This window comes from Colias eurytheme, chromosome 18 (assembly GCF_061535395.1).
Source record: "Colias eurytheme isolate Ceu_HAF_F1 chromosome 18, ilColEury1 Martin Lab GWU primary, whole genome shotgun sequence".
Classification (NCBI taxonomy): Eukaryota; Metazoa; Arthropoda; class Insecta; order Lepidoptera; family Pieridae; genus Colias; species Colias eurytheme.
The window spans coordinates 2,601,530-2,625,448 of NC_142997.1; the positions used below are offsets into that span (position 1 = coordinate 2,601,530).

General features: G+C 35.4%; 1 protein-coding gene across 2 annotated transcripts in view; it reads right to left on the reverse strand.

The window, feature by feature from the left end:
* LOC149900485 (serine/threonine-protein phosphatase 2A 56 kDa regulatory subunit gamma isoform-like) overlaps positions 1-23,919 on the reverse strand; it is a 70,301-nt gene that overhangs the window by 8,751 nt on the left and 37,631 nt on the right. For both annotated transcript variants that reach the window (XM_090112314.1, XM_090112313.1), the window contains exons 2-4: positions 23,498-23,684; positions 13,877-14,076; positions 10,202-10,405 (exon numbers count right to left, since the gene is read on the reverse strand). In XM_090112314.1, coding sequence (XP_089968440.1) covers positions 10,202-10,405; positions 13,877-14,076; positions 23,498-23,684 — 591 coding nt within the window. The remainder of the gene's footprint in view (positions 1-10,201; positions 10,406-13,876; positions 14,077-23,497; positions 23,685-23,919) is intronic.

The following is a 23,919-nucleotide window of genomic DNA, read 5'->3' on the forward strand; positions in this document are numbered from 1 at the left end:
CCTCTTGAATCACTCTATCTATTAAAAAAAACCGCATCAAAATCCGTTGCGTAGTTTCAAAGATTTAAGCGTACAAAGGGACATAGGGACATAGGGACAGGGAAAGCGACTTTGTTTTATACTATGTAGTGATAGTGATTTATTCATTGAAAGACAGAATCGTTTGGCGCGTGTCTCCAAGATGTTGGATATACATATTCTTACGATACTAATAAATTTGAACTTGCTCGGATATTAGGAGAGTATGTAATAAAGATTTCCAAGAAACTCACATAAATATATGAAAAATGGAGATAATATTTTCCTTTTTTGGGCAGTAGAACAACAATATACAACCGTCTTGACACATAGTGGTATATTTATTACGCACAAAATAAGCCTCTAGATATCTAAAAGACAAGATTCCAAGGCGCCCTTGTAATTAAATAACAAACAGACATTAAAAGGCTTCATTCAGAAGAAGGAAGAAAGTCTACATAGTTAATATATTATTAAGTATATATCCTTAATTTACTGAACACCCGTGTAATCTTGGATTAACTTCGAAAGCCATGTTTGTGTTCAAGCTTTCAACTTAAATGGAACCTCGTTAGTATTTGAAAATGTTCTTGAAGACTCAACTGCAGATTCAATATGGAATAATGGTTAAATTTGATGTTATATGACACTTAGTCCAAGTCTAAACATAAAGGACCCCATAATATGTTGTGCCACTCATTTACCACGCACCATTCCATTACAAAAATTTCCAAAATTACCCTACTTCTAAAATTGTCTAAATATATTCACATTAGATTATTGATTGCAAAATCTGAACCTTTTTACCCTTGTATCATTTTGGAAGTGTTCAATAATTAACTACCGTTTGGATGTTACTTCTGCAAAGAATATTAACTGCTAGTTAATTTCTAGTTAAGCAATTAAAGAAACATAATATAACACTCGCATAAGACATCAGAACAGAACTGATCAGAGCAATACTTATAAAAACTGCTGACATACAAATTTATAGGTAAGTAAGTCTCTCTAAAATAACATTTTTATAAACATACATGTACAAGGGTAATAAAAGGAAGATTCTCGTATAATCATAAATCGTTGTACAGACATGCGTTCAATAATTCGATTCGGTCAAGGGCGATGTCTCGTGAGCGACTAATCGAATCCCAAACGAATATCGATGTGGTGGAATCGTTAATTGACTTATGAAAGCAGAAAGCTTGATATATTTCAACTTTCAAGTGTCAGTATTAATTAAAGCTATGTTATTTATAGCTTAAGCTTCACATGTAGTTTGATGTATGTTTGATTAGCTTTTCTTTCGAAAGTTTGGCAAAGCCGTGTTTTAAGCGTAGCAAAAGTTAAAGTGATACCGTAGAATGGGTATTTCATTATTTTGTTAAAATAATATGACTTTGTATTCTAATTTATTGATAGAGAAAACGTTCAAGATTATAAAAAAAGAGGAGAATGCTTTTTATTGTCACCTAATAAAAAATAGATTTACAATAATTCCAAAAAATAAATTTAATTTGAAACTAAATAAATGATATTCTATTCAAACTGCATCTTATAAGAAATGCTTTCCACGACGGGATCTTGAGAGAGTTCATTACGTAGTATTTAGGTCAAAATATACGCTATTATTATAAGAAGTCGCTTATTATAATACCGCGTAGGTACCTGAACAAAAACAACAAAAATGCTTTGTTTTCTTTTCCATTTTTTATGCACCTGAGAATAAAATAACCCACATACTAAATGGGCATGTATAAAACAATAAGCTGTTTTCGTGTTCGGGAGACCTTTAAAAACAAAAGAGTTTTCATTGCAATTTGTGCGATTATATGTACCTACTTATCTAACTTTAATTAATCTGAATATCATAATACCATTTAAAAAGTCCGGCGAAAACAAAACTGTTCACTATAATTAGGAACATTTTTCTATCTTGTCACAGCGGATATAAGAGACCCTTTTTGTATGGAAAATCTTTAGGAATTCTATATTTATTCAAAACAATGGCGAACTATTTACTTATGTGGTATTTAAGTGTTAATATGATTTAACACTCAGATGTATTTATAGAGAAAACAATCATTGTAAAACAAACTTTATGTACACGTCGATAAGGTTTCTTATTTCTTACACATAAAGGTATTAAATACGAGGAAAAATTAACACATCCACGCTACATATAAGCGGTTAATAAAATTTACAATCATTGTTTTTCCTGTCCATTAATATCCGGTCTTTTATATTCAAATTATCTGTATAATCTCTTAATAAGTTAGCCCCTAGGTAATGTATTCATTTCTTGGTAATAACACGGTTTCCTTCACTATCTTGAAATAATCTTCTTTAGATAAATATTACCGGAAAATTGACACAAAAACACAGCAAAAAATATTAGACACATGATAAGGAAATTGGGTAAATAATTAATTTATGACACTCGAGCACACGTTAACAGTTAACACCAATTCCTTTATTCTCTTATTTTCTAATTTTAAAAGCTATCGAACCCACATCCTGCAGATGGAAAATTTACTTAAATGAAACATTCCATTAATTTTGAAAAGAAAGAAAAATCTATTCCAAGATTTCTGCATTCTAAATTTTACTTGCCACACCGGGAATCAATAGGACTAAAATCTGTTTTGGTAAAACTGTACATTATAGGGCGTGGAATTTGGGGGTAGTGGGGGGTGGAGAGAGGGGGTTGGGTACTAGGAACTTCCCCTGTAAAGGGGGGGGCGCGAAAATTAATAGTTTTCGAGATATTTACAAATGAAGTTTTGGTCCGCCTAAAGCAAAGGGGGCGCAAAGTAAGGACTTAGAAAATTTTTGATCTAAAGTGAAAATTGTATAGGAATCACAAAATACATAATTTTTATTCAAAACGCTAAAATAAGCATGTTTTATAAAAAAAACTTTTTCTCTAAAATAAAAAATGGCCGAGATATTTCGCCCTCAAAGATTGATGATAAAACCTAACCTAACCCTTTCCCTATCTCCTCATGTCTTTTTTATATTGTGTCAGACACTGCCTTAGCTCCGGCGCTACGGGAAGTGCAGCCCTTCTCTCCCTTCTCTCCCTCCGCGCCTCCGGCTTTTTACATACACTCTAGGGGTAGGGCAGACAAGACCACGTGGAATTCGGGGTTGACAGCTTCGGTTCTGTGGCAAGTCTTATGATAATGCAATGCTTATTTTAGCGTAACGTTTTTTAGCTAGATTCGGGCTTTCGCAGCTTAATATTGAATACATAATATTCCATCATTGAAAAAAATTACATTTTACAATCCGTCATGTATCTTGGTAATTATCAAGTTTAGAGAAAAGTTGCCCCAACAAAACATGCTTATATTAGCGTAATCTTTACGATAAAACAATAATAAATAGGTGTTATAATGATACCAACTCCATCAAAAATTTTCTAAGTCCTGCGCCCCCTTTGCTTTAGGTATTTTTTTCCAGTTCCACATTGATCTGAAGCAATTAATATTAATTATTACTTTACAATAATAGTTTTCAATACTAGTAATATTGCATTAGCTCTTTGATTTGAAATATGACAGATTTAATGTAATAGAAATAGAAATAGAAATAGAAATAGAAACACATTTATTCCCAAAAAAATGATACAGTACATTAGATACAAAAAATACTTATAACTTAAAAAACAAGGTATAACTGGGTAAAACAATATATTGTGTAGACGTAATAATATTATATTATATCTGTATCACCTCAGGGAAAAGGATTACTGACTCAGCATGAATGTTACAGCTGAGGCTGTAACGCTGTTATTCTGTCAGCACCATATAAGTAGAGAGGAGTGACTAATAAAATAGGGTATAATTTTAAAGAACGGACTAAATTATGCTATACAGTATTACAATAAAGTAAGAAGATTTTGATGTATGAAGTATGTAACATAGTTTGCCAGTCAGAACGTAAAATCCGCTGAGTGAGTTGAGAGGAAACGAATCAGTAATAAAAAATAAATAGTGTGTAATAATGAATTTATGTGTAATTTATGAATTTATATTGCCAACGCCAAGTACGTAGAAGAAGTTAAAGACATCCTTTCCAGAACAATAATATATAAAACGTAGAATATAGATAAAGTAAAAGAAGGACACAATTTTAATGAATATCAAGGAGGTTATAGTTTATAGTAGATATTATTAAACACAGAAAATAACTATAGGTATTTATGTAGACTGTTTTTGAATAACGAGAAAATAAGCTTTCAACTTCTTTTTAAAAGTGTCCCTTGATTGAGAATTTCGAATAGGAGGCGGGATATCATTCCAGCATTTCGTAGCAAGAAATCTAAAACTTCCTCTAAAGGCGGCTGTTTTGTATTTAGGCACAGAAAAAATATTTGTGCATGACCTACATTCACTCGAGGCTTTGGAGGACCTCCATAAAAGTTTATCATATAAATAAGAAGGTTTTTTAAATTTAATAACGTCAAAAAGGAGACTGGCAAAGTAAAGTTTTTGACGGTTTTTCATGTTAAGTAGGTTATGCATGTTTAGGTATGGTGAGATATGTGTTCTTGGAGGAATCTGAAAGCAATATCGTGCACAAGCATTTTGCACTCTCTGAAGGAGACGTTGTGTTCTTTGAAGCAAACAAGGACCATAAACTGCCAGAGCATAGTTTAGTTTGGACAAGACTAGAGTTTCACATAGGCGAATGCGCATATCTTCACATAAGAAATTACGAATTTTATATAAAACTTTAATACGATAAAAGCAATTTCGAGTAACGTTTAAGACATGGGCTTCAAATTTCAAATTATTATCCATTTCAATACCGAGGTTGCGCACCTGATTGACACATTCGAGAGGTAAGTTATCGATACAAATTTTAGGTTTTAACTGTGATAAACAATTGACCTGTTTTTTGGAACCAACGATCATGAATTTAGATTTTATCGGATTTAACACTAAAGAGTTATTATTAGACCAACATGAAATATTATTTAAATCCGAATTAAGTTTCGTGATAGTCTCATCAAAATTGTCCCTGCTGATAGGAATGAGAAGTTGAAGGTCATCGGCATATAAGTGAAATTGACAATGTTTAATTGACTGTGTAATGTCTGCTGTGTACAATATAAACAGGATAGGCCCTAAAATACTACCTTGAGGTACTCCTCTGGTAACTTTCATAGATTTTGAAAGTATATTGTTGCCATTAGGATTACGTAAAAGAACTTGTTGAGTACGATTTTCCAAATAGCTTTTAAACCAGTCAACAGTATTTGAGTCAAATCCGTAGTACGATAGCTTAGCTAAAAGGAGGGAGATGTTAATACTGTCGAAAGCACGAGAGAAGTCCAAAAGAGTTAAGACAGTTCCAAAGCCTTTATCTTGAGATGCAAGAATTTTATCAATAACATCAAAGAGAGCTGTTGAGGTCCCATGTTTAGCCCTGAACCCTGATTGTAGAGATGGAAATATGTTATTGGATTCACAGTAATGCACAAGCTGCTTTTGAACTACTTTCTCTAGTATTTTCGACAGGTAGGGCAAAATACTAATCGGACGTAGGTCCTTTAAATCTGAACAATTGTTAACCTTGGGGAGGGGATGAATTAAAGCATTTTTCCAAAGAGAGGGAAAGACACCTGAAGCAAGCGATCTGTTGATTAAATTGGTTATGAATTTTAATGAATGAGGTAATGTCAATATGATCATATCTCTATTAATTTCGTCAGACCCCACTGCATTTGAATCAATTGATAAAATAATTTTAGCTATGCTGTCTTCACTAACAGATGTAAACGAAAATGTAGCGTTTGAAAATTTTTTTGAATTAAAATGGAGAACTGTATTTGTATCTGCTTTGTTATCTCCTGGAATATTGAGAAAATGAGTATTAATTTTATCGGGGTCATTAAAAGTATGTGGTAGTGATGTGTTAGATTTAAAGTCAGGTAGAACAGATCTCTTTAGATTTTTCCATAATGCTTTTGGGTTGTTTAAATTACTGTTTATATTATGATTAAAGAATGCCCTTTTTTCATTGAAAAAAGCACAATTGACTAACTGCTTGAGACTTTTGTAAGCTTCTTTATGGACATCCGATTTTGAATCTTGATATTTTCTGTGTGCTTTATCGCGTAAAGAAATCATATACTGCAAATTGCTTGTGAACCAAGGTGGAAGCGGTTTTCTGATAATTGAAGTTTTAGTGGGTGCATATTTATCGAACAGATTAAGAATGATACCATTGAATAATTTAACCGAGTCATTTACGCAATCCTGCTTTAGAAAGAGATCCCAGTTGATAGAATTTAAATCAGAGTTAAATGAACTAATAGGTATATTTTTTAAGGGACGATATTTAATATATTTGGGTGGAATTTTTTGTCTTTTAATTTTTAACTCAGTAACAATAAGGGAATGTGCACCTAATGTAGGAATTCGATGGTTAACTATACTGACTACCGGGGCATCTGTACATACAAGATCTATTAACGATTCACTGTGAGGAGTGATATGTGTAGGTGACTGCACGTAATTTTTTAGACCGGAGTAATATAGAAATTGATTTAATTGCAAAGTTTTCCCATCATGCTCATTCAATAAATTGATATTGAAATCACCCATTAAGAGGAGATAGCTGTAGTGATTAAACGAATTAATTGAGGAGGTCAACGCATCTAGGAACAATTCTGTGTTAACCCAAGGAGGCTTGTAAGCTGTTCCAATTATTAAACGATTCCCATTTAAGTGTATAGATAGCCACATTTGTTCCACTGTATCATCAATCACAGGAAAAGCTAGAATTCTGAAAGAAATTCCTAGTTTACAAAAAAACCCGACCCCACCACCGCGTGCCTTGAGATTGTGTTTACGAGGAGAGTTGCGAAACTCATAACCTGGTACCTGGGGGGCTAAGCCTTCTTGGCCGCTTCTTATCCAAGTTTCATTTATAGCAACTATGTCCGGAGATTCTCTGGATATAGCTGCTATAAATTCATCATGTTTGTTTACAAGTGAACCCGGGTTTAAGAGACCTAATTTAATATGTTTTGTTTTAATCATTGCAATATGCTTGTGTTTTTAAGAGTGAATTTATGATGACTTTGATTAGTGCATAATTGTTTAAAAACCCGGTAAGTAAGAATATAGGAGAAATTAAATTATTAAGAGAGCGTGATACAGATATCATATAATTAACTACAGACTTATAACTAAAATATTGATGGGTATACAGACAGACTTGAACACCGACAAATTTTGACATAATTTTATAGTTGACAATTACATGCTTATTATACAATAATGAACTGATGATTAATAATGTTAAATGTGATACATAAGTTAGAAGGTAAAAACCATATTTAGATATTTTTAAAGTAACTGAATAACAAAAAATCCAAATCAAAAGTAAATTTTTTAGTGAAATATTTAAAGAAGCGTAAAAGTAGTTCACAAAAATGGCAAAATAGCTAATTGAGCTGTTTAAAACCTGCACCAAAAACCCGCTCAATATCCTTCTCAGATCTTATCCAGTGAGTTATAGATTGAGCTGAATCTGAACGTTTTGCATATATACGCCCATCTTTTGACCACACGAACTTCCATTGTAAGTTACGACCACATTCACGGGCTTTAGCCAGGAGGGCCCTATTTTTTTTGGTAAGTCTCTCGTTTACATAGAAAGTTCTCACAACATGAGAAGGCAGGCCCAAGTCATCAGTGGTAGCCCCTCGACGGATGCGTGCGTTTTTCAGGAAAGTATCCCGCAGGGTTCTTCTCGCAAGTCTAACAACTAAGGGGCGTGGCCGATTTCCTTGTCCATTTGAGGGCCTAGGTTTAGGCCCAACTCGAGAGGCATTGATTATATCACACTCAATGACGTCAACTGCAAGCTTTTTAGCAACTGCAAGGGCAATATGTATGGGCGACTCACCCTCAAATTCAGGTATGTAGCTAAGTTCGATATCATTTATTAGAGTTCCCTGCTCATGGTCATTAAGGGAGCTTTCAAGCTGAAGTATGGAGTCAATAGTCGCAGACATATTATTCGAAGCAGTAGACTCCTTAATAGATGCAAGTTCAGAGCGAAGCAATTTGTTTTCATTCTCCAGTACAACAACACGATTTTCAATGGTAGTTACATCTTGCCTCAAATCCGCGATACGGCCAGCAAATACGTCCGTTGCATGAGCAAGATCAGATTTTAATTTATCAATTGCTGAAACGATCTCATTGGAAAGATGTAGTTTAACAGTCTCCAGCTTTGTATCTAATAATTTCGAAATATCATCTAATGAAAAATTATTAGGTATTGGGTTTGACGGCATAAGGACAGACTGGTCTAGAACATTATGAGCTTGCATAACCTCGGAATCGCATGACATGTCGTGTGGTCCAGATTTAAGAGACCTTATGGGTGTATCATCATTTCGCAGCCTGCGTGTGATATTCTTACAGTTAACGCATTGCCAAGAATCTCTGTATTCACTCAAGTGCTCACGAAAATCTGCACTAGTTAAATTCAAGCAGCGATAGTGGCTTTTTTCTCCACAAGAAATACATTCCAAGAGTTCATCTCTACGTATATTAATATTGCAATGTGTGCACTTCATATTTTAAAAGAGAAGAAAAAAAAAAATATTTTCTTTTTTATTAAATAAGAATTATTGAAGAGAAAAAAAAAAATGAAGCACAAGACAAGTGAATCCACAAAAAAAAAAAAAAAAAAAGTTGCACTGCTGGGATTGAACTCGAGACTGTTGGGTTGATTCTCACAGTACTGTCCAAGTAGCTAATGTGTCTATGACAAAGCTTTCGAAATAGTTCAATATAATTTAATAGTTCAAAATTGTTTTGAATGACACGGAATGACTTAACAAATTGGTTACAAATAATGCGCAGACTACCCACTAACTTCACAAGTTCCAAAGTATCACAATCACTTCTGATAATTCATTTAGTTATTAAAACCAAATATTTTTGTGAAATAAGTTTTGTTTTTAGGTACGTCCACATCCAAACTAAGACAATATTTAAAGTTTCACACGAAAAACTGGTTGTAAATACTTTAAAATTATTTTTATAACACAGAGAAAATAAAACGCGTCCGTAAGTGACAACAGCGCCACTCGCACTAATAGACATTATGGTTACATTTTTGAAACATGCTCCCTGAACTTCATTATTTTGAGGTGTCTAATCGATAAAGGGACTTTTCATAGTAAACTGCTTTTCTTTTTAGTTTCTTGACCTGTAGTTTTTTTTTTGTTTGAGTGGGAATCGCCCTAAAGTCGCTTCTGGCACTCGCCGGCCGCTGCCACGGCACGCTCGCTTCGCTCGCTCGGCTCGTGCGGCAGTTCAAATGTTAACCTAACACGCTCGTCGCTTCGCTCCTCGCTACCTATTTGTATACTAAAAGTAAAAGTTTAATAGTTTTGTACAGTTTTAGGGCTTAACAGGAGTACGCACGAAACGATCTCGACTGAAAGGCGGCAAACGAACGGTAACTGAAAATGACGTCGTTATTGTTTTGTTCCACGGTACAAAGCGTACAATTAATATTTTTGTTAAATTATAAATTGCGAATATTAATAATTTTATTTTATTTAATCTATTTTACAAAAACTATACTGAATAATAATTATTTTTAATGTTGTTGTTAAAAAATATACAAATTTCATAAATAAAATTTAAATTATAATATTTTTTTTGTTAGATAGAAATGTTTTACCTGAAATGAAACGCGTTTGACAATCGCTGTATGTCAATTTGACACTGTCATAACAGTAAGTTCGCGTTTCAAAGATAAAATGGAGTAAAATTTTCCGATTTTCAAAAATTCGTGACTCAAAAACTAAAAGTTTTCGCGGTGTGAAATTTCAGATTTAGGTTCCATAGGACAATAGCTAACCACAAAAAAAATTACGACTCTCAACTCCACGCCCTATAAATTCAAATTCAAATTCAAATTCAAATTTCATTTATTTGTATATAATGTACAGTTTAGCCTCTGTTTTAATTAAACGCTGTTGTTTTTTTGCATCGATCTTTATGATGAATAATAAGGATAATATTCTTTCCAACAAACTTGATAAATCAAATAAAAGGAAACGATAATAATCTTACGAAGGAATCTTACATTAATAACGACCGTAAGGCATAAACACAAACGCAATAAGCAACAATTATCTCACCTGTAGCACAAACTTCTGATCTATATACTTCTTGGCGATATTGGGCTGGAAGTCCGGAGACTCCAGGAGCCTCAGGAACAGCTCGTACACCAGCTGCAGGTGCGGCCAAGCGGCTTCTAGCGTGGGCTCGTCTTCTTCAGGGTCGAACTCCGCACCGTTCGGGTTTGATGATGGTGGTAACGTCCGGAATAGATTTATGGCGAACTGCGGACAAAAATTTCCTTGTTCTATTGTGGAAATACAAGGACGGAATCTAATTAAGCTGATGGTATGATCGTTTCTTGAGCTGAGAATCAATAAAGTGGTTCAAAATATTACAATCTAAAGATTGTCTGAGCTAAAAGAAAGCGGGTGTATTTAAGTAACTTTAAAACGTGGAACCAAACGTCGACTATAAGTCAAATCAAATATAGACAATATCCTCACACGAAATCTCTTCTTCCTTCAATATTTCTTTTAGAATTCACTTTCAAGAAAACATTGTTGCTCCTCCAAGGTTATCTTTATATCAGCGTGACATAAACAAAACACAAGTGGATGAAAAACTATAATTTCATAATACATATTGCTAACCACAAGTGTCACCTTGCTAATCCGCTACGTATTCGTAGCATTGTTTCAGTACACGTATTACTTTTAGGTCAATGTCAATGTCATTTTTGTATACATTTATGTTTATGCTATTCATTATCCGAGAAAAAATCTGCAGAATAACACAAATGAAGCTAAAAGTCGTACTATAAATATGTTTCATGCAAGATCTCGCAAAACATATTTGACAAAGAATGGAGAAATTTCGAAATGTTTTACGTTTTGGCAAGAATATAAGGGATTAGATGAAAAAATACGATTATAAATACATTGACATTAGCGTACTTCACTTGTACAATTTTATGAAGGCACTATTGAAGGTTAATCTGTATTTAATCGCAATGCGACAATTTGTTCTAGTTCACTTGATCGTTTTACAACCTGGCGACGTAAACGGGTTAAGTTCAAATGTAACTATGACAGTATACAACTGCATTTATTAACTCGAAACAAAAAAGTAACGCGTGTAAGTAAACTTTCCAATTAAAAATTTATTAGTATCCTGCGTGATGAAGTATGGTTCTAGTTTCTACTCAAAAAGTTAAGGACAATCTGTATTTTGCATAATACATAATATTGGCTTTGAGGAAATCATAACTCATAGTAAGTGATTATTTTTGGATCTTTTATCGTACATCGTCGTAAACCGTGGAATCACAAGTTGTAACCTTGCCAAGACACAAAGCAATTGGATTTGTTAAAATATTCGATGTTAATATCTGCAATTTATGGCATATTCATATGTTTGTGTTCAAATGTTTTGCTGTTCCCTACTGAAGACAATATTCAAGCATAAAGGCACAATGACGTTATAGAAGCAGCTCTATACACGTAAAGGTACATTCATTATTCAATTAACTTTGAACAGCGACAGCCTCATCTCCATATTATAGGTCCAATAACAGTTCAAAGGCAACCCTTAGACATTGCGAATAGCAATTATTACCACGTAGAGAACATTTGAGAGCTATAGTCTATAGACTAGCAGCCGTACAAATAAACGAGTTATAACATTTTATGAAAAGAATAAACTAAGAATAAGGAAAAATCATACAAATAAACACGTAATAAATGAAACCTAGTATAACTTCGTAATAAGTATTCATACTAATGCTATTTCGTTCTTATTCCGGCTACCACCCTAGTATAAGTCTGACATAACTGAGTTATAACGTATCTTTTAGTACATTGTGCTGTGTTTTACAAGTTTTAGAACCAATTTTCAATCTAAATTTGAGATAATAGCAATGAGAGTAATACGAGAAGTAGAAAAAGTTGAGCAAATTAATAATTTCATTGCGTACCTATTGAAATGGAAAATTTTGCATGAAATGTCAAAATATACGAAATTATGAAAAACCCTTTTGATATTTATACTTAATGATTTATTTATTTACGACATGCGCCAAACCATACATACATAAAACACTTATTTATAAACTTATCACAATAATATAAACTTTCGTTGAAAATATAAATCTTCTAAGCCTGGAGTTGTATTTTTTTTTTTTTTTTTTTTTTTTTTTTTTTTTTTTTTTTATCGCTTAAGCAGGCACACGAGCTGGCGGGTCACCTGATGGAAAGTGATGCCCGCCGCCCATAAGCATTCGCGATGTTAGGGCCACCGCGAATGTGTTGCCGGCCTTTGAGGTGTAAATATGCCCTTTTTTTGAAGGTCTCCGTGTCGAATCCGTTTGGGAACACTGAGGATGGTAAGTCGTTCCACAAGGTTGTCGTTCTTGGTAGAAAGTGTCGAGAAAAGCGCACTGTGGTGGACCGCCATGCATCCAGATGGTGGGGGTGAAACTTTAATTTGTGGCGAGAGGTGCGATTGTGAAATTCAGCAGCTGGAATGAGTTCAAAAAGTTCCACAGAACAATCCCCGTTATAAATCCGGTAGAACACGCATAGAGATGCAACATCTCTCCGCAGTGAAAGTGGATCCAGCGAATCGGAAAGCTTAGGGTCGTCAATAATTCGGACGGCTCGTCGCTGAACGCGGTCTAATGGTAGGAGCTGGTATTGGGGCGCTCCGGCCCAGAGGTGAGAGCAGTACTCCATGTGGGGCCTGACTTGTGCCTTATATAATTGCAGGCGATGAGCAGGCGTGAAGTACCGTCTTGCCCTGGTATGTTTTGAGTACCAGTTATTTGGCAATTCTCTATCTCAAGGTGGGTTGATCTTCTATTCTCCGGATATTGGATAGCATTCTCTTTCATTTGCTTGCATACCTATTTAATGATATACTTAAATTATTTCAAATAAATATTTAAAAAATAAATAAACAGAACATCGTATAGTTATGATGAAACTTCACAACAAATTCGACGAAGTCAAACGAGCGTCAAAATGACAGCACCAAGGTTTAACCGTAGACAATTTCAATGTTTTTCATAATTTTATGAATGAATTGCGACGTTGCCGCTCCGCGCCTATTGCATAGCGTGAGCATAGTTACATCGACGTTATTCCAAATTTATTTGTAAGAAATTATGATATCCTTATTCTTAATTTATTCTTATCATATCTATGCATTGCATAAGGTTTGAATAAGCAAGTTTTTATTTGTACGGCTGTAGAAGTTTAAACAGAAGACAGTTTTATAGGAGTAAATAGTAGCATATTTTCATAGAATTTGATAATATTGGTCATGTTAACTCTGATATGACTATTTGACTTTCCTGGAATCTAAACGAGATAAGATAATGGTCAATTACTGTACACTTTTTATTTGAGATTAGACATAATTATAACCGCTTCTGTTACTGAATTTGAAAATCACCAAATCAGTAAAATTTCCTAATTCAGTGATATTCCATAGTCAACGGAATTGAATCATATTCCAAACTATAGCCACAGCTCTTACATCCGAATAGCTTAGCTTTATAAAATTTTGAACCTTCTCCATACCTATCTTTAAATATATTACTGAATCAACCGAACTTGTCTATGTGAATAGTATAGACGACTTGAGGTCTAACAGCGGCTCCTCCGCGAAGTCGAACAGCAGGTAACATTGCCACAACTCCTGTACGAAACTAAGTTTATAGTAAGTATCTACAATTAAATCTACTGAACACTCACCATACTAACAGCCTCCGGGTATATAGCCTCAGTGATGACGCCGCGCTGTGACGTCACATACTCGACCATCTCCAGCAGCGCGGCTCTCTTCACCTCCTTCCACTTGAGGTCCGACAGCGGCTCCTCCGCGAAGTCGAAAAGCAGGCAACATTGCCGCAGCTTCTGCACGAATAGCTGTTCGCGCTCTGCGGCCGGTGTGTCTGGTGGTTGAGAGGAGAGTAAATGAATTATCCTAATACATGTTAAATGTAAATACGTATATAAATGTATTTAAACGATGAATGAAGGGTCAGCATTGGACAAAAATATAGTTTTAATACTTTACAAAAAATTGATAAACTTGTCTAACTAGTATTCTATAGGCAGTTGTTGTTTGCTTTAAAATAAGGATTTGATTTCCTGCAAACCTCTCCTACAGTCTTTCCTAAAAAACCGTCATCAGTTCCGGCAGCTTTAAATGATTCACGAACAAACAGAATGAACATCCTATTTACATTGAGTTTTTATGTTTGCTATAAGAAAGACTTACAAAACAACCATTCACGTGAATAGTTGTTTTAGTTCTTTTCATGCCATTTATACACTCACCCCCTGCAGTGGCAGTTAACAACATTGTACTGTGACTTACTGTCAAGTAATGTGATATATATTTTTGTAATCTTCTAATATTATTTCATAATGTAATACTGCTATCATTAGGCTTCAATAAATTTTAATTTAACAATTCTTATATACCATAGTACGTAGGTTGTTATCGATCATACATTAACTGTGCATAAACACTGCTAGGGTGTTTATATTAGCATTAAAGATAACTCAACCTGTTTTAAACCAAATAAAATTAAATAATGCAGTTAACAATAAAAGTGTTTTCTTTCATGCCTCTGCAATTTCATCAAGAATTAGTCTAATTCACGTTGTTTCTACAATAAAAAGCTAACGAATAAGAACAGAGACACAATTCAGGGCACGCGCGGGCGGTCTTATTTAATTAGCAACAATTAGAGGAATAGATAGGCCAGATGGCGTTCAAGAAATAAAAGTATAAAGGTCAGGTTATGGTGTCGGTAATATGAAGATATTACCAATTAATTCTAGTTTTGGGTAGGAGGGAACGCTTTTTCTACATCACACACGAGAACTCTATATGTAACGCGTCTTTTGTAACGCAATTAACCATCACTACATAGTATAAAACAAAGTCGCTTTCCCTGTCCCTATGTCCCTTTGTACGCTTAAATCTTTGAAACTACGCAACGGATTTTGATGCGGTTTTTTTTAATAGATAGGGTGATTCAAGAGGAAGGTTTATATGTATAATAACATCCATTAAATAGTGGAGAAGTACTGTTATTTTTGAGGTTTCTAATGTGATGTCGTAAAAAATTACTTCTTACATTGCAAACGCAGGCTCAACCGTACGAGTTTTATCAAAATAATGTACTAAGTATTTTATACACATTGAAAAGGCCTACAGAAAAGTCCGCGATGGTATATGTCTATCTCTTATGGATAACCCACAATAACTTTTTTTTGTCATTTACTTTTTACGACAAATAATGGCTAATTTTCGATGCGATTTTAACCAATACAGCATTAATCCTTAATCAATTAAATACCTTGAATACATTGTTCATTTAATATAGATCTATATGGCCCTTTACACCGTATGATTTAAGAGAATATTTTCGAAGATAAATTACAGATTTAAAAATTGCGGGACGTAGCGTTTGCGGCGGTACCGGCCGGCCGCCCGGCTATAATCACTACATAGTATAAAACAAAGACGCTTTCCCTGTCCCTATGTCCCTATGTCCCTATGTCCCTTTGTACGCTTAAATCTTTGAAACTACGCAACGGATTTTGATGCGGTTTTTTTTAATAGATAGAGTGATTCAAGAGGAAGGTTTATATGTATAATAACATCCATTAAATAGTGGAGAAGTACTGTTATTTTTGAGATTTCTAATGTGATGTCGTAAAAAATTACATTTTCTCCGCTTACATTGCAAACGCAGGCTAAACCCTACGAGTTTTATCAAAATAATGTACTAAGTATTATACACATTGAAAAGATCTACAGAAAAGTCCGCGATGGTATATGTCTATCTCTTATGGATAACCCACAATAACTTTTTTTTGTCATTTACTTTTTACGACAAATAATGGCAAATTTTCGATGCGATTTTAACCAATACAGCATTAATCCTTAACAAATTAAATACCTTGAATACATTGTTCATTTAATATAGATCTATATGGCCCTTTACACCGTATGATTTAAGTGAATATTTTCGAAGATATTACAGATTTAAAAATTGCGGGACGTAGCGTTTGCGGCGGTACCGGCCGGCCGCCCGGCTATCTATTTTATACCCGTGCGAAGCCGGAGCGGGTCGCTATGTTTTTATATACAACGTTCACAGTTTTTCTGTAGTGTATTTAGTATCAGCATTGCACCCGTGCGAAGCCGGGGCGGGTCGCTAGTATATTATAAACCCGTGCGAAGCCGGAGCGGGCCGCTATGTTTTTATATACAACGTTCACAGTTTTTCTGTAGTGTATTTAGTATCAGCTTTGCACTCGTGCGAAGCCGGGGCGGGTCGCTAGTAATATATAATGTTATCGATTATCATAGCCAAAAGAAAGTACATACTGGTATTTTGTATATTTAGACTACAGGCCCATGTTGAAAACATTATGGGTCATTTGAACCACCAGGTGACCTATCTAGAACGATATAAGAGCATAAAATAATAAGATTCAGAACTATGCTGTCACTTGTAAGCTGTCCAACTGAGTGCAGATGAGAATTCGAAAGTACAGATAGAGATTTTTTCCCCTTGTCTCCATGATTTTTGTACGGCGTTGCGGAATAATGGATTAAAAGCAGTATTGAAATAGTATGACACAGATGCCGTACAAAAATGGTGCAGGTCCACAATGTCGGAATTTATTTTTATTTTCCGACAATTGCCGGGGTAAATTTGGTCATTTGATTTTGTACGGCATCTGTGTCATGGTGGTTCAAATCACCCATAATTTTTTCAACATGGGCCTGTAGTCTAATTGTCATCTTTGATTAACATATAAATATTTTGATTAGCATTGTTTAAAAACCGGCAGAGCTTCACTTAAAATAAACAGTCGATGTTCCACAACACAATACAACGATCTTACAATTTTATACTTATTCTTTCCCGTGCCGTGTTTAAAGTCAATAAACACAATAAAATGCGTCGAAATTAATAAGATTCAAACAGTAGGTATCATATAATAATATGATATATGAAATCGTCGGTGAAATCGTCAATTGCCAGTTAATCGAAATACGATTGTAGCAAAAAAGAATTATTTATAATATATACCTATAGTAAAAGTAAGTTTCAGTTGCGTATTGTTTAAAAGGCTTGGAGTAAATGTTTTCATTGTTTTATTCAGCCATAAATGTGACATGCTCGCGCAGCAGGCGATCGGGCCCCCTGCGAGCATTTAGGCTTCCGAGTTTCTTTGAAACAATTGATGATATTCAGGAAAATAAGGAAAGTTTGATTGTGAATGCTATACCTTGTGTGAATCATATATATGAGAAACAAATAACGGCTTCTATAGCTACTTATAACAAAAGGATTAGAGGAATTAGTAATGTTGAAATTATATTGATTTATCAGGAAGCAGAACTAAAACGATAACGTTTGTGTTTGGGCAAATGTAATGATGGGAAACTGTTTAAATATGTATTTTTTAATAGCTTTTTATTTAAAGGATTTGTAAGCGACCACCTTGTAAAAAAACATTCACGACCTCGCATTATACCATTAGATATTTATCCTTAGTGTGAAATTAACCCAACTGACCGAGCGAGCGTGACTGTTCCCAATGCTTAACGATTAATTGAGATAGCAGTTATTGATTCCCATGGTGTACAAACATATAGACACAGCGGCTGCCGGTCGCCACCGGGTCGATATATTTCTGCGGCCTTTTCGCCATTTCCTTACTTGTAGCGACATTAACAGACGTTAAGTGCTTAGAGACACTCGCCGTACATAATTCAAGGTTGCGTTAAGGCGTGGGCGGTGCTTAGCAATGGACAATTTTCCCATTGAACTACTTATTCAACGTGTCGATGTCAATAACACAAAAGTATAGACGACCATAATTAAGGCGTATGTAGAAAGGCATCAGCGAGAATAAACACGTTTGATTTATTACTTAGCATCGCTATTGTATTGAAAACGAACCTTTCAGCAGCGCTAGCTGTACCATTAAGCTCTCTTTATCTCCATTAGCAGCGGGTGCCGGTTTCTCCGGCGACACGACCGCCGGGGCGGTAGTAGTGGGAGGCGTAGTCGTAACAGGTATCGGGGGTGGCGGCGACCGCGCGTCAGGCGGCGAGGGCGCCTTGGGCGCCTGGCCCTCCATACCGAAAAGGGCGAAGCGGAACGCACGAGCAACGTCCGTCACGCTCTCCGAGCGCTTCGTCTGGCTGGCGACCAGGTCCAGGCCGGAATGGAACGAGGGGGACTTGGGTATACCGAGTGGCGAGACTGCACGGCGCGGTTTCGCGTCAGTGGCGGCGAACATAGCGCGGGAGGGCGCGCGGACAGTGGGCCCGGCGTGGACCATCGCAAGCGGCGGCCGGCAGCGGCATCCGAACGGGTGCCGGCGGCGCCGGACCGGGGCGAGTTGCGGGGGCGGCCGGACTGCCGCGCCGCGCGCCGCCAGCCGCCGCCGCGCCGCGCCGCTGCGCGCGCACCACGCCCCTCGCACCGCAATCATTATGCCACGCTTCTGTGCCGTCTACTTCTTATCATTCATATCGCGCAAGGATCTGTGACATAATACTATTCCGAAATTCAATCTAGGCAATACGGAAATTAATGTCCCAATTCTACCATGCCAGGGCCTCTCACACTCTACGATTCTCTCCTATAATTATGACTTGGTGATAAATAAAGGACTTTGAATCACACATATCACACGTCACTCTAAGCTTCACATATCAAAATAAATAAAGTTGTAGAAACGCACAAACTTTATTTATACGACGTTCTTAAAAATCGTTCCTAAATTATAGCATACCTAAGTACAATATGTTAGAACGCCGGATATCAGGTCGATTGTAAAATGTAAACTCTAAATGTTGCATCATCATCGAAAACATAACAGCCATCCGGCCCCAATTTCATAACCTAATAAAAGTCGCGCGTCATCCCCGAAAGGCTGTGTTCATAATAATATCAACATACATCGTTCAAACTGCTCCAATATTAAAATAGGTGACTGAGCTCCTGCTGTACTACACGGTATATTGAGAAAGATTAAAATAATGTGTCTGTTCTAAAAGAATATGCATTCATAGTTCACCCATAATAGGTGACCTAGGGTGACTGATATAATTGTAACATGAAAATATATTCAGCGAAATCTCATTCATGAAAACGAGAAAAACTTGCAGTTTCATATATCTAACAGCCATAGCAGACGCGAAGTGAAATAACAAATTTCTTTTATTTGCCGTTCTCAATAATAACTGCGCAACTTTTCCGACTGTAACTACGACTGCAATACATTATCCACCCTAAAAAGTATGCAAGAAAAACACGGGGTGAAAGTTTCAGTTGGTATATTTTCTGATAGTGAGGGTAGATGTTCCTGTATCAGACGGTTATGTCGCCCCTCATCAAACTACCGATCGATGCTCACTTCAATTTGTTGAGTCATAGCGAAAAACTTCGGCAAGGGAAAGTTGTCTTGTAAAATGAGTGTTCCGTAGGTACTATAAATTGATGAAGAGTGAAAAAAGTGAAAATTTTCTCAAACATTGTGGTTAATTTTTTATGGTTTTTCAATGTTTAAAAATAACTTTATATGAATATTGTTTAAAACAAACGAAATATCCTAACAACATTTTTAAAAGACGTTCAAAAAAACGACGGCGCCTATTTATTCGCTATGGATTGATTATTTTTTTATGTAAATACCTAAATAGAAAACAAAATTATGATAAAGGTAGTTCTTTCGCCACGGATCTCTAAAAATCGCAGGTAAAAGGGTGACAAAAAGTTTATGAGCACATTATTGTAATTGATTTGCATTGTTTGTTTTTGAATCAATTCAAAAAACAATTGTCTATAATTTGCGTCGTATCTGTAAATTTCGCATTGTTAATTGTTAAAAATTACTTAAAAAAATAAGGAAGTTAATAAAAATAGAAAAGAATGTTCATTACGATATGAAAAAGAAGTCAAGATATAAATAAAAATGTTGTTTGTATACGTTTTCTTCAAATTTTTCCCATTTCCAGTCATTGAAGCCATCTAGAGTTTACAACTAGCCTAACAATAAATACTAACATAATCCCTAAATTTGTACAACCGAGTACCTACACAGTACCTATATACCCTCGTGGAAAGACAAGGGACCATTATGAGCATCTCAAAGGGTTAAATTTAAATTACTCGCTTTGTGTGGAAGACACTTCGAGGCCGACTTAAATAGATTTGAAAGGTCAACGGGTAATTGAGATAAGGAGCAAATTATACGACCTGTTGGTGAAATTAAAACAGTTGGAATGTCTTGCCGAATCGCTTTTTGAGTAGCATACGTAGTTTGGACATTCTCGTTACATTAGCAATTTACCTCCGACCAGGGTATTGTAATAAACACTAACCCTTTTAAATGTACTTTCCTTCAAAGTTTAATTATCATGAACACAAACGTTCGGCTTTGCTAGTCACGGTATTTTATTCTACCAGAAAAGTATGTATTTTGTAATGTATTTTGCATTTGCATGTTGTACGATAGTAGATGTCTCTATTACATAAAGGATGTAAATATTAGAATTGATTTCCCTCTCAGAAGCCGGATGTCTGCAGTTCTTGGGAGAGTGAAGTTACACTTTTCAAAGTTTCACTCAGCGTAGTTCCTGGAAGTAAGTTTTGTTTGACTTTTGGCTTCCCAGTGACTTTGGGTATCGGTGTAGCGGGCAGAATACGATTTATAGGTAAATGTAATTTCAATTCAGAAGAATACTAAGGACACCTGACAGTCTTACAGTTTCATGTATTATAAGGGCTAGAATATGAGTCACAGATTCGTGATAGAATACTGTAAAGATAATGCTAAGGATTTTCCGGATCGATCCTACTCAGGACTGTGGTGGATTAAACATTCAAAGACGATATACACACGTGTCAATACTAAAGTTATATAATAAACCACATTTTCAGCGGAATTATTTCGCAGTTCTAATTATGCCATTTATAGACGATAGAACGAATGATGTTGAATTTAAAGCTTAAAAACTACTTAAACAGTGCACTCCAGCCTCTGTGAACGAATAGAGATTAAAATTCTGAATTTTCGAGATCAAATGAATTGGAAGGCATGTTTTTAACTTTACGACTGCATTAATTAAAAATTCCGACTGCTGCATCCGATAGCGGGTTATCTGATGCAATTTCACGCTTGTTAAATTCTGTATAAACCGTACTTCTATTATGTGAAAATTATATTATAAAGTATGTATGTTAATTATACATACAAACAAATTGAATTAATGTTACTATGGTATTAACAGCAACGCGTTCTCGTAGTTGAATATTGAATATATTCATAAATTAAAAGGTGTCATATAATTTTAGCTCCATTCGTGACTAGTAAAGATAATTTGTTTTATGATGAAAAGTAAATTAGTTGCATTATGCTTGAGACTGTATGTGAGATAATGTACCATTACATACAAAGTAACTGAAGAGTCTAATAGACATTACACCCGTTATAAATTGGTTTCTTTCCTTTCGGTTATCGTTAGACTGTTTGCTACTCAGGGGAAATTTGGCGATTATTTACTGTGATGAGGATATGTGCGAAGAATACAATAAAGGGTGTGGGGATTATAGTCCTGATTGTTAGCTTTTTCAGCAATGTAATCTTTGACAACGATTATAGGGCTTACAACTACATATACAAATTAATTTCAATGTAAAAAAAAATTGGACAACGCAGTACATACAACACATCTTACAGGCATCTGTAGGTATAACTTATAAGTTAGCAAGGGTGAGATTTCCCTTCCAAACCAGAAAACCCATAAAATTTTATACAATTTTCACACCTACGAATCAGCTAGATGTTCCCATTAAACCATTTAATTGTATATTACATACTATCTAGTATCGCAGGCTTGGGGATGTCACGGTCAACCCCCGTTACTATGAAACAATTATTTTTAATACGTGACCATGAATAACTTTTAAAACAATTTGCCACTTAGCAACTACGTGGGCAAAGGGTTGTATGACCGCTTATAATATTTATGCTTTATTTATGATAATCTCGGAACTCACAAATACTAATGGATAATATCAAAGAAGTTTTTTTTAGAACATTTTCCTACCAATAATAATAATTAATTAGTCACGCGAAACTTTAATAATCGACAAGTAATATCAAATAAAAGTATGATATTTTTTTCACTTTTCTATTTCCTACCAATAATTATTTAGCAACGCGAAACGTTAATATGTATCTGTGTCATATTTGTTTGTTGTTCAATTACGCAAAAACTACCGAACCAACTTTGGTGTTGGTAATTTAGCACGCAAATAAATTCTTCTACGAGGACATTTATTGCTTTTAATCCGAGGCAAGCAAAAGTTGCTATAACAAATGGGCCGGAACAACAATTTCTTTCTTTCGTCTATGAAACTACTTAACAACATACATATAAACGAGACAGAACTATGTATAAACTGAGATAGAAACAAACACAATAAAACGCCGAAATTTTTTTTAGAAAAAAAATATCAGAAGACATAATATGTTATGTTTAATACGAATACGTCGAACATTTAACACATATTTGCCAATTAAACTACCTACATATATACATGTAATGGGTACTTTTCACGATGGGAGGCGATGGGCAAGTAGAGGCAATCAGGATAGTGTAGAGGGCCTAAAGGATCGGCCGCCATTTTTTCATAATCGTAATGCTCTTCACAACGCTGCCCATTGTGAAGACGGCCCATTATGTCCAATACGAATACGTCGAACATTTAGCGCATATAAGCCAATTTAACTACATGTATATGTTACATGTAATCAAACATCTCAACGACGTCTAGAGCAAAGGAAACGGAACTGAACACAAAGGGTGGGATATGGAGAAGCCGGAACGTGCGCCATTCTGCGTTTGTAACTAGACGATTGGAGAACGCAATATACAGCTGTCTAGGTGGCTGAATGTATGTACAGAATGTGAAGATATGTTACGAATTGTACGAAGTGAGCGCGAAGCATGTGTATGGAATTTCTAAAGTTAAATTTCCTTTTAAACTTTTCTTAAAAATAACATTAGTTCATAGTAGTACTTATTAGTATATTATGTAGTTCAAAGTTTTACTACAATTTACGATATTTTAATTACAATGTGTTAAATTAGCGTATGTTTAGCGTGCACATGACTGTGTGACCAAGGTAATGAGGGACTTAGGTTGCTTTCTTCAGTCAAATTTAATTTCAGACTTCTACCTAAAACTATACCCATATAACAACTTAACTGCAATACGTAAAAGTATACAAGATCGACCAAGACTATCTTCCCTCACTGACCTTTAATAGGCGGTAATTTGACCAGCTCCTGGTTGTGATTCTGCACGTTGAAGCGGCTGGAGCCCTGTCTGCGCGGCTGGCCGTTCCAGCCGGGCGGGCGGGGGCCGTCGGCGGCCCGTGGCACGATCGCCGCGGGCGGCGGCGGCCGGTTCGCTAGCGGTTGGATAGCCTGCTTCTCTGGACGGGTCTGTAGACAAAAAGGTCTCTTTAAAATGCTGAACAAATTCTGTGTGCCTAAGTATTTAGACTACAAGCCGGCATAGGAAAAAAATATGGGTCAAATGATTTATGTAGTCTTAAACTGAATCCTCCAGTCATTTAAATATGTAATTATCGATATAAGTATAATTCAGATAAAATAATAATATGTATAACATACCCTCAATCATTTTCTTTTCAATAGGTATCTATTGACACCAATG